This window comes from Chanodichthys erythropterus, chromosome 16 (genome assembly GCF_024489055.1).
Source record: "Chanodichthys erythropterus isolate Z2021 chromosome 16, ASM2448905v1, whole genome shotgun sequence".
In the NCBI taxonomy this organism is placed as follows: Eukaryota; Metazoa; Chordata; class Actinopteri; order Cypriniformes; family Xenocyprididae; genus Chanodichthys; species Chanodichthys erythropterus.
In genome coordinates this window covers 38940626-38953655 of record NC_090236.1, presented here as the reverse complement: position 1 = coordinate 38953655, position 13030 = coordinate 38940626, and the positions used below count along the sequence as shown (strand labels likewise).

Genomic DNA, 13030 nt, shown 5'->3' with positions numbered 1-13030 from the left:
ACTTTTATACACTAAATGAGCGCATTTCAAATTTTGATGCCTGCACAAAGAGTGCATAAAAAGATTGTGGAATACTTTAAAAACAATGTTCCTCAACGCCAAATTGCAAAGGCTTTGCAAATCTCATCATCTACAGTGCATAACCATCAAAAGAGAAAGTGGAGAAATCTCTGTGTGTAACGGACAAGGCTGAAGACCTTTATTGGATGCTCATAGTCTTCTGGCCCTCAGACGACATTGCATCACTCATCAGCATGATTGTGTCAATGACATTACTAAATGGGCCCAGGAATACTTCCAGAAACCACTATCGGTAAACACAATCCGCCGTGCCATCTGCAGATGCCAACTAAACAACTGTCGGTAAACACAATCCGCTGTGCCATCTGCAGATGCCAACTAAACCATTGTCTGTAAACACAATCCGCCGTGCCATCTGCAGATGCCAACTAAACCATTGTCTGTAAACACAATCCGCCGTGCCATCTGCAGATGCCAACTAAACCATTGTCTGTAAACACAATCCGCCGTGCCATCTGCAGATGCCAACTAAAGCTCCATCATGCAAAAAGGAAGCCATATGTGAATATGGTCCAGAAGCGCTGTCATGTCCTGTGGGCCAAGGCTCATTTAAAATGTTTCAAAGGTGAAAAGTGTTCTATGGTCAGACGAGTCCAAATTGGGCTCTATGGCATTATGAATGCTGAAAGGTATATAAAGTTTTTAGAGCAACATATGCTCTAAATATAAATATGTTTCATTTTGTGCATAAAATTGTAAAATTTCTCACTTTAAACATTTATGTTATCTATGTTCTATTGTGAATAAAATATTGGCTCATGTGATTTGAAAATCTTTTAAGTTTAATCTAATTCCAATTTAAAAAAACTTTCCAACATTTCCAGAATTCAGGTTGCAGAATGAACAAATCTATAAGGCCAACAGCCACACAAACACAATGCATTTACTCAAAATTCACTGCTAACTTAGTACTACGTAATACTAACAAAGAAGAGCAATTTTTTTAACAAACAATTGTTAGCAGACATAGCATATTTGTGTAAATATTGAGGCGAAGAGAGATGAGTTAGAAGTCATTGTCATTCAATAATCTCAGAATCCATAACAGTCCAGTAAGAAACACCATTCAAACAACATCCCTTTCCTTTCCTCTAGAGCAGCAATGACTTTCTGATGAAGGATTGAAAATAATCACACAATCCAGTCAGTCAAGCATAAGGGAGTTTAGCATCATGTGACCTTCACAAAGCAAGATTTGGATAAAATGCTCTGTTACAGCACTCCTCTTTCTCCATCCAATTGGCCAGTGTTTTGTACACTTAAACACCCTGATCCTTTTCTGTGGCTCCCAAACATGACCCACATTATAACAAGGACTGTTCAGGGTATTTGTCACACTTGTGGCCAAAGTAGAAAGATAAAGAGCTAAAAACAAAAGCTAAAAACAGTGATCAATGCATTAAGCAGAGAACTGTATATGTCAATATGTAAAAACAGGTGTTTGAATGCTAAATATTCCTACAGATTTGAATTGTATCCATATCTCAGTATCATTCTGTCTGTTAATGTACTTGTACATTTTGTGTACAGTGCAATGTGTATTAGTAAGCATATATAATGTGAATGTGTATATATTGTGTAAGTAATGCCCTCTAAATGCATTTCCTAAAAAACAATACTACATGAAAATTACACAAAAATGAAGAATGATGACTCAAAGAATGCAAAGGTATGTTGTCTTCTAAATCTGCTTAATCTAAGAGCACCATGACTTCATTCGGGTGTTGAATTACAGAGAGTACTCACTCAGGGCATAGAGGGACAGTGTGATTCCTGCCAAGCAAAACCCTTCAAAGAAGCGCAGGGTGCTGAACATTGGGACGTTGACAGAGAAGGCCACTGTCATGCCGAAGACTAACATGAAGAAGACGGACAGGATCAGGACCGGGTGCCTTCCAAACCTGAATGTTAGAAAAGGCAAAAGAAGAACCATTTAATCAAAAAGCTGCTAGATAGATAGATAATTGTGCTCCTTCATGCAAAAAAAATCAGACTTAATACAGATACATGTCTCAATACTAGTTTTTCTTGATCTCAGTGCTGCGTTCAACACTATAGATCATAACATACCCTTAGATTGACTACAAAATTACACTGGTATTCAGGGACAGGCATTAAAGTGCTTTAGATTGTACCTATCAGTCGGTTACCATTTTGTCTGTTTAAACGGGGAAAAATCAAAGATAAAAGTCAGTAAAATATGGAGTGCCACAAGGATCTGTGTTAGGCCCTCTGCTATTTTCAATATATATGCTGCCACTTGGCAATATTACAGGAAAATATGAAAATATGGAATTAAGTTTCCACTGTCAATGCTACTCAGTTATATATTTCATCACAACCAGATGAAATCTCCAAATTATCCAAGTTGGCAGAGAAAGTTAAAGATATAAAATATTTGATGACCTGTAATTTTCCTCTGTAAGACTGAGGTATTACTTATTGGACCAAAAACTTGTACACAGAAACTCTCAGACTACAATCTGCATCTGTTACTCCATCCTGACAGTTAAAGACCTGGGTGTTATATTAAACAGCAACTTGTCCTTTCTGAGCTGTGGTGTCACGTTCATGACATCTCGACTAAATTACTGTAATGAATTACTAACTGGTTGTCCTGCTTCCTCAATAAACAAGCTACAACTAATCCAATATGCAGCTGCTAGAGTTTTTACCAGGTCAAGAAAATATGATACTGTAACACCAATTTGATCATCTCTACACTGGTTACCCATTAAGTTCTGTATCAATTACAAAGTATTGCTACTGACCTATAAGACCCTTCACACTCTTTAAGGTCACAAAACTCTGGGCTTCTGGTTGTACCTATGATATCTAAGTCCACTAAATGAGGGAAAGCGTTTTCACATTTGGCTCTTAAACTCTGGAATAGCCTTCCTGATGATGTTCGGGGCTCAGACACACTCTCCCAGTTTAAATCTAGATTAAAGTCATCTCTTTAGCGAAGCATTTACATAATACATCTCTTGTTACTCCAGTTATATCAGATCAATTGACCATGACTATCTTTGCTTAATGTTATGAACAGCAGCTACACTAATTATTTTCCATTTGCTTTTCTGTTTCTCGGGATGCCCGTCCCGAGGTAACTATCGACTACACCAGCTATTTTTAGACATACTCACCAATCTGCCAGAACTCCCAACACCAAGTATCCAAAGATGGAGCCCACCAACAGGGAGAATTTGGCAATATGAACTATCCAGGCAGAGTCACACACTAGGTTCCACTGTTGGGACAGAAAGATGGGATACAATGATTATTCAAAACATTTCAACCTTTTCTGTCACAACTGGCAGAAACATAATATTAAAATGTGCCATTATTGTCAATAATTTGGTGGCCATTTTTTGTTGTTTTTGGATTGTTTTTGTTTTAATGAATAATCAACATGCTTGTACTAAATTCAGAATATTTTTAGCAAGAACAGGTGGTATAACTTACAAATACAAAAAAACACATTCAGACGTGTTAAAATCAAAATGACATCTGTTAGGAGTGTTTTAGGGGATTTTGTTCTTGAACAGATTTTCCTTTTTTCTTTCCCTTCACTTTTAAAGAATAATAATAATAATAATAATAATAATAATCACACAAAATGGTAATTTTGTTCCCAATGCCGTGGTATAGCGTATTCATAGGTGTATTTGTCACCCACAATGAACCCAAAAGGAAGTGTTTGCTAATGGGGTATTGCCAAGATAAGGTGAGTCATGTGATTTCAACACAGCAGCCACTAAGAGGGGGATATAGTTCTTATGTAAAACTAATATTTTTCATAGAAAAAACTGAGGTTTGACCATGCAAAACTTGCTAGCATGACCCTAATGATTGTCAGCGGTTGTTTACAGGCTCTAGTCTTTTTAGGGGTAAATTGTTTTGTTTGTTTGCTGTTGTTTTTCTCTCATCTTTACATTGCATGACATTACTGTTTTCATGTCTATGTTTTAACCCTATAAAGTCTGACATATGAAATCACAGGTCAGAAAAACTTTTTTTTTTGAGAGAGAGAGAGAGAGAGATGGAATAAAATATAAAAAAAAGTTGCCTATGTGTTTTATGTGTTGTATCATGATGCATCAGGCTTTTGTGACTCATATAGCACGGTACGGTGAGAATATGCAGCTCGAACTCGAGGAGGAAAACACCTAAAATTTATTCAGAGGCACACATTTGCTGCAGATTCAGATATTAATATGGCCAAATGTTGAAATTCTGATGCTTGTAATGTAAATCAATCTTTATAACAGTAAAGCAGATACTTACAGAAAATGATATAAATATCAATATCTTCCAATAATGTCTTTTTCAAACATATAATGCAACGGAATACAATGATGACTGAGAGATAAACAAATAAACATTCAAAAGCCTGATGATCATATTAAATACTCATGCTTTTTCTAAAAAAAAGTAAACTGAAGTCGCTTCAGTCCAGTTCATCTTGAAATATTACTAACAATATCAAAGTTATTCTTATGTTTACTTTTGAAAAACCATCAAAGATTTCACGGCAAAACAACAAGTGAACTACAATATTTTTACACCACATTTTTTTACTTAATTATATAAATATCTTATATTTTTCTTACTAAAAACAGTATAAAGTATCAATCAGATGACAGCAGGCATGTAGTAGATTATGTGCGACAGGTTTATCAGTAAAGTTTTGATCATGTTGATCATTTAGAGGCCTTAGAAACAAACTTTTGTGAAAGCACTGACACAACGACATGCAGACAAATCACTTTTTGTTTAAATAACCTTACACACCATTTCCCCTTTTCTTCTGAAAACCACTGGCTACCAAAACTCTAAAAGGTCAAACCCTAGAAAATCAGCACTGTTTGCACTTCAATATTTTGTGCTGTAAAAATGTGCAACAAAGCACAAATGCTCAATTATGCTGAACAAATGATTCCAAAGCAGGCGCACAAAGACAAAAAAACCCATATCATATTTTCCAAAGAACCAAAACACAACCCACCAGCTGAATTGTGTTTTATTGTTTTGTACTGAGTTTCTGAGTTGTCATGCACGAGCGCTAGTGTTTCCTGGGTTTCCCCTGCTGTTCCACAGATACAAAGCGAAACTGCTGCAGGATCTTGTTTCCTCTATTGTGTCATGATTGAGCCGCTCCCGTCGCATGCTTCAGGATTAGTGTCATCTGGCAACCCTCCTGACCAACATCAGCCAGTCATTGTCACACATACAGTTTCATTGTTTAGTTTCTTTGTCATGGTTTTTCCCTGTCCTGAGCTCTAGTTCATAGTTTGTTTCCCTGGTTTCTGATTAAGTACACACCTGTTCCCTGTTTGTTTGATTACCTTCCTCTGTGTATTTAAGGCTGTGTTCACGCTATGTCATAGTTACTGTAATTTCGAGATGACACATGTGACGTTCTGCCACTGTTCACGCCCTCGGACTGGGAATTATGCACTTCTATGGCAACACTATCAATGCCAAAATGAATCTGCAGTGGTCAGGTGGTACAAGTAGGAGTTCTCAGAAAATTCCCAGCTTACAGGTTGTAATTATGAGTTTTACGAGAACGTAAACGCTTTTTACAAGTTAAAATCTTGTAATCACGATAATTACGACATGGGGTGAATGTCATTAATGTTTGCTGTGTCAGCTGGTCATTCTGTGTCACGCATCTCTGTTCATCTCAGTCATACAGAACAACATATGTTGTTTTTTCACCTTAATTTAATCAAGTTAATAAAGAATAAGTCTCTTAAAGAAACATTAGGGCAAAAACATAAATCAGTAATGACAAGCAAGCTCCTTTCGGCTTATTATAATTCTATAATATTTTGTAGTGACTGAAACAGAAAAAAAAAAATATGGATTTCAATTATTTAAATTCACTTAAAGATTTAAAACTAAAATTTTACCATGGTAATTTCTAACAAAACATTTTCATATTTAACTATAAACTATTTTCTAAAATTGCTAGTCATAATTTGAATGAAATCTGCTATTTAAATAATTGGAGACAAAATATTTAATAACTTTTTTCAATTACCTAAAAAACCTCAAGATTCAGTTCCCGAAAACTTGGTGACTCCGACCTTCTACCATATAAAATGGGACATTCCTTTACATATATATACTCTCTCTCTCCCTCTCTCTCTCTGTCTCTCTAATATTATATATATATATATATATATAAAATATCCATATATAGATACCCACATATATATATACACACACACTACCAGTCAAAAGCTTGGGATCGGTAAGATTTTTAATGTTTTTAAAAGAAGTTTCGTCTGCTCACCAAGGCTGCATTTATTTAATTAAAAATACAGTAAAAACAGTAATATTGTGAAATATTATTACAATTCAAAATAACTGTTTTCTGTTTGAATATATTTTATAAAGTAATTTATTCCTGTGATCAAAGCTGAATTTTCAGCATCATTACTCCAGTCTTCAGTGTCACATGATCCTTCAGAAATCATTCTAATATGCTGATCTGCTGCTCAAGAAACATTTATCGTGTACAATATTTTTTTTCAGGATTATTTGATGAATAGAAAGTTCAAAAGAACAGCATTTATTTGAAATATAAACTTTTGTAACATTATAAATGTCTTTACTGCCACTTTTGATTGATTTAATGCATCCTTGCTGAATAAAAGTATAAATGTTTTTGATTTCTTTTCAAAAAAATAAAACTAAAAATTCTTACTGACCCCAAACTTTTGAACAGTAGTGTATAATGCTACAGAAGCTTTGTATTTCAGATAAATGCTGTTCTTTTGAACTTTCTATTCATCAAGGAATCCTGAAAAAAAAAATACACAACTGTTTTCAACATTGAAAATAATCATAAATGTTTCTTGAGCAGCAGATCATTATATCAGAATGATTTCTGAAGGATCATGTGACACTGAAGACTGGAGTAATGATGCTGAAAATCATTACTTTGATCACAGAAATAAATTACTTTATAAAATATATTCAAACAGAAAACAGTTATTTTAAATTGTAAATATATTTATACAATGTTTTTACTGTATTTTTAATTAAATAAATGCAGCCTTGGTGAGCAGATGAAACTTCTTTTAAAAGCATTAAAAATCTTACCGATCCCAAACTTTTGACTGGTAATGTGTATGTATTTTTTTCATTTTTTCTGTTTGTATTCTAATTAACTTCATCTCATAATTAAATCTAATAAAAAAAGTTACAAAAAATGTTACATTCCATAAAATTGTCACCAGAAAAGTAAAATTATACTGTAGATAGTGTATATACATTATAGTAAATGATAATACTTTCATTTCATTTCACTTTTACATTCATTTGATTTTTTACACAAATTGTAGTGTTGGATTAATTCAAACTTTTTGTAAGAAAACAAACATCATTTAGTGCATTTACCATATTAGTGTAAGGTCCTGATTATGGTTTTACAGTAATAAACATGCATGCAACTGCAGTCACGATTATATTTTAGCAGAAAATACACTGCAAAAAAATCTCAACTCATATTTTGTCTATTTTTTGCATGTTGGGTTTTACCCACTTTGAAAGTTGAGTTTTTTATTTAGTCAATTCAAAGACATTGGATCAATTGGATAAACAGAGTAAATAACTATAGAGTTTAAAATAAAAAAAAATGCTATTTTACAGTGTAGGTGCCATTGTAAAAGTAAAGTGAAGTAATAAGAGCTGTTTTACATTACAAAACAAATATAACCTTACAAAACAGGCTAACTCTTCAAACAAATGTGTGACGATGAAGACATGTTCGTATTTCAGAACAGAGAGAGAGAGAGAGATTATGAGAAGATGTTATAATAATGTAAGTATATGTATATTTGTATACTCGATCAGCCACCTTTCCTCACTGATAAGTGAATCGGGGAAAAGGAAGGTGCGCAGAACAGAATGAGCGCCAGTGAGGAAATGACAAGAGATTGCCGCATAGTTTCTGCCTGGCAACAGACCCGTGTGAGAGACACCACATATAAACAGGCAGCCCTCGCTCCGACGGCATTTATTACTTTATAATTCAGAGGAAAGAACAACATGAGTGTGAGAGACACATAACGAGAGCAGAGGAAGAGAGACGCACACAGACAGAGACTCTTTACTACAGAGAACAGGATTCAACATTCTGGACTGTAGAAAGAGTCGGAGGAAATATACTATTTATAGACTTACATTAGATGTGATGCTAAAGACTATACATACATACCATTGCCATAATTAATATACATTCATTTTATTTTTAAAAAAAGCACATGAAGAACAGAAAAATCACAGATGTGCATTATTAAGATGTGCAAATATCAAAATATTTTAAAAATATTTCTATTTTTATTCAAGTTTAAACTTGGTCGACTTTACATTCATGCTGGAGCCTATAATAAAATAAAATAATATAATATAATATAATATAATATAATATAATTAATATAATATAATATAATATAATATAATATAATATAATATAATATAATATAATATAATATAATATAATATAATGATATAATAATATGATATAATAATATGATATAATATAATATGATATAATAATGATAATATAATATAATATAATATAATATAATATAATATAATATAATATAATATAATATAATATAATATAATAATATAGATTATAGCCTTCTTGTCATATAAAGAACATCTTTGACTGTCCTTGTGTACTTTAGTGTTTTTATGTTTTTATTAATAAGATTATTTATAAACTTTTGCGTTTGGCACAAACCGAACCCCCTCAAACGTTGCACTCAGAACAGAAGTCTTCACACGCTTTGTTTAGTCTTGTTTTTTGGGCTCAACCATAATGCTTTCCTGCTTGAATGTTGATTATTTTGCTCATATTCTCCATTGTTGCAGCTCCTCTCTTCCCAGTCTGTCAGTAACGCTCTGTTTAGTTCCTGTCTCTATGAAGCCCCTCCTTCTGAAAAGCACAATGTGCTCTGATTGGTTGGCTGGACCAGTGTGCTGTGATTGGTCAAGTGCTTACCATAACTGCCAGTTTCAACACACTCTAACTCAACCAGGCCACGCCCCTTTATTCTGCGCATGAATTATTCACATGAGGAATATTTTGATGTGTTCATTCCCGGAAGAATACTCAATGTTTCAGGGAGTTCAGAAACAGTGACACTGATATAGAGAATAACTCCCGCTGGAGGAACGTTAGTCATTATATTGTTTGTGATCACACACTGCATAAAATTTCCATCTTCATCTAGGAGAATAAACACTACAACAGTCTTTGAAACAGTGATTTGATCATGTTGAAGAGGCCAGCGAGAGGAAGCAGAGAACGGCAGGAGCTGGAGGACACGCTGTCTGAGGACCGGCTGGAGGGATTTACAGGCTGTTCGCTCTGCTGAGCCCTAAAGGCCCTCATATACTCACAGCAAAGATATTTTCCATTCTTTGGTTATGAGGGAAAAGAAGTCCTGAGCAATGTTTACTGTCTTTGAACATCCCAAAACTGTTTGGATGAATTTATGTTCTGTGCATCAGGGTTATTATCATTAACTAAAACTATTAAAAACATTTCTGTTAACTTAAATGAAGTGCAAAATTTGAGAAACAAACATAAGCAACCAAATATAAATATTAGTTAAACAAATCTAAATGAAAATGAGAAATGTTTCCTCTGCAATAAACTGAATTGCAAAAATTTAGCTAAAAAATTGGCTGGGACAAACTTTGATGTTGGCTCAACAAAGCCGTATTAAAGTTTGAAGGTTTTATGAGCTTTAAATTTAGTGAAGTTTAGAGTTGTCAAAAGTACTGACTTCAGAACCAGTCGGTGCTGCAATTTAAAAATGTGTCGCTTTGAGCGCTGTTGAGTGGATTCGTAAACCCCTCTGATTGGCTATTGTGTTCACACGCTCATCAGATATGTCTGTGATTGGCTTCAATGATCAACGCTGTAAAAACAGTAAATAGTTATAAATGACGCTCTTCACCGAGCGCTTACATAGATACACACGGGAGCGAACCTGTTTGCTAATTTTATATTACCAAAATATATGCAGACAAAATTTTCCTTTGAGGACATTTGCAGTTGAAAAAAGGTAATAAATCGCAATATGTTATTTCAAAACTCTGCATATCGCAAAATGTTTAAAATAGCAATAATATTGTATCGTGGCTTAAGTATCATGCTAAAATTACCGATTCTCACTCTTAAAGTCCATGCAATGTTTTATGCTCTAACAGCGAAGAAAAACAGCAGCGACTCGAAATGTCATATGTTCTTTGAAGGCGGGCCAGAGCAGCAAGTGGGCGGGCATTATGCAAATGTGCAAAAATATCCACATCACTATGATCAGATGCTTTCTTAATCATCTCATTAACATTAACCATCCTGTTACTGTTTGTATATCTGAAGTCTGCCTGAACTTCCTACATACTGTATAATTGGTTATTTATTTAGAGTCTGGAATTTTCCCTCTTTATTGAAGTGTGTGTGTGTGTGTGTGTATGTGTGTGTGTATGTGTGTGTGTGTGTGTCATGTTCAGCTTCATTAGAGTGGTCGACATTAGATCAGCAAAATGTGTAAATGTCAGTGTTCATTCTGAATATCAGACAGACAGCAGTTTCCTTCCAAAGTTGTGAATTTAATTTATGAAATGCAAAGAACGCTGTCATGTTCTCTTGTGTCCGGATGCTGGTGTTTGTGAATTAAAGGGTTGGTTGATTATAATTTCACTTTTTTAACTTAAGTTAGTGTGTAATGTTGCTGTTTGAGCATAAACAACATCTGCAAAGTTACGACGCTCAAAGTTCAATGCAAAGGGAGATATTTTCTTATCTCAATACGCTTTACATAAACCCCGCCCCCGAGAACACGCAACAAAGGGGGCGGGGCCATGTTGGGCTGCTTTAGAGAAGAGGAAGAGTTGTTGTAGTAGAGTGTTGTTGTCATGCCGTCATTTTACGCCGGACTGCTTCACAAACGAGGATCAATTCAACACAAAAGATGAACATGACGGCACATGCTAGTGGATGAGTTGAATCAACTTGAATCAACATCAATTTATCCACTAACCATTCAGAAACGTCTAAAAGTTGTAACTTCTTCCTGAGTCTCTCCATCAGTGTCGACTCCGGTTTGAACAATGTAAGGCTGAACACCGTTACTGACAATCCTCATTTTGGCTGCGTGAGATTCTCCAGCTTTGTTGTTGTTGAGCTGTTAAAGCTCCGCCCTCTTCTGGAAAGGTGGCAGCTCATTTGCATTTAAAGGGACACACACAAAAACTGTGTGTTTTTGCTCACACCCAAATAGGGGCAAATTTGACAAGCTATAATAAATGATCTGTGGGGGATTTTGAGCTGAAACTTCACTGACACATTCTGGAGACACCAGAGACTGATATTACATCTTGTGAAATGGGAATTATAGATCCCCTTTAAACAAAATCATTCTGATGACAGACTGACTCAGGCGCTTCAGAACCACCAAACCAACATTTGAGATGATGTGATGCGATTGGTCAGCTGGTTAGTCCAGTTATCCAATCACATCCTCTGCTCGATTTGCCACTGCTGGTTAGAAAAACTTAACAACTACAGGTTACACACAACAGGCACTGAAAAAAGTAAGAAAATATATACTACAAATGTGATGTTAAGATGAAAGATGATCAGATGACGTAGTGTATTGTTCATTATCATACATTTTCTGATGAATTTTTAAAACACATCAATTGCTAACCGAGCATTTGATGAACAAGCTCTCGTGTCGTTTTCTGAGCTAGTGATGGACGTAAGCTTCAGTTTTCTGCAGAGGCCCGCCCACACACACACACACACACACACACACACACACACACACACACACACACACACACACACACACACACACACACACACACACACTGTATTTACCCAGCTGTTCAGGTCAACTCACTGATCCTTTATCAGTTGGCGTGACTTGATCTTTTAGTCGGAAACACAAAATGCTTATTCATAGATTTCCATTCAGACTTATAAGCTGGACTCAAAATGACCTTAAAGAAACAAACCGACAGTTTATGAATAACAAAATGTGTCTTAAAATACAGCTTTATCAAAAAGTTGGATTTGACACAGTTCTCAGCTTCTCAAATCTATAATCTTCCTCTCCACTCACTTCCAAATAGGTATTTTAGTTTTGTACCTCATGCATTTGTGTATTTGGTGAAGACATATTTTACTGCTGCTGCTGTGATGATCCCTCAAAGAAGTCTCATGTTATTCTCATGTAGGAATGATAATGATTTTGAAAATTGCTTAGTTTGTTGATCAATACATTGATTTATTGTAATAAAAGTGCTGAGAATTAGGACATTTTCTGTCAAACCTGTGAACAGAATGAAATGATTGATTTGCATGCTTACAGTAATTAATCCCTGTAAAATAAATACAATGTATGGTTTCTCATTGTTCTGGTTGTACTATGCTATAGTAACACATCGCCGCAGGCTAAACACAATGAGCCCTTTTTGCCTCTCCCTTGTTTCACCGGCAAATACAATTCCCCCTTTCTCCCTCTCTATCTCTTCTTCTCTCCACTCTTTCTCTCTCTTTCTCTCTTGAAGACAGAACTATGGGTAACAAGAGAGCACATTCCCAATCCCACATGCAGTGCAACAATCCAAGGACCTGAATGATCCCCTTATCTTTGTCTTTATGCATGTTAAGACATGCATTTTCTTCTGAAACTTTAAAAATATAGTTTGATATACAATATATATTTCAGCCATTTCCAAAGTAAGCTTTTAGGCTTCTTTTACTATATATATGTTAAGGGTTTGGATGCACAATATATCAAATCAGCCAATAAATGTGATTTTTAAATTGTATGATAAATTTAGGCCAATAAATTACACCCAATTGAACATGGGAACATTATTTCTAATTGACCAACATTCTGTTCGA

The 13030-nt window shown here is 34.9% G+C and overlaps 1 protein-coding gene across 1 annotated transcript in view; it reads right to left on the bottom strand.

The window, feature by feature from the left end:
* slc22a23 (solute carrier family 22 member 23) overlaps positions 1–13030 on the bottom strand; it is a 49974-nt gene that overhangs the window by 23831 nt on the left and 13113 nt on the right. The window contains exons 2-3 of the mRNA XM_067362293.1: positions 3228–3331; positions 1828–1982 (exon numbers count right to left, since the gene is read on the bottom strand). Coding sequence (XP_067218394.1) covers positions 1828–1982; positions 3228–3331 — 259 coding nt within the window. The remainder of the gene's footprint in view (positions 1–1827; positions 1983–3227; positions 3332–13030) is intronic.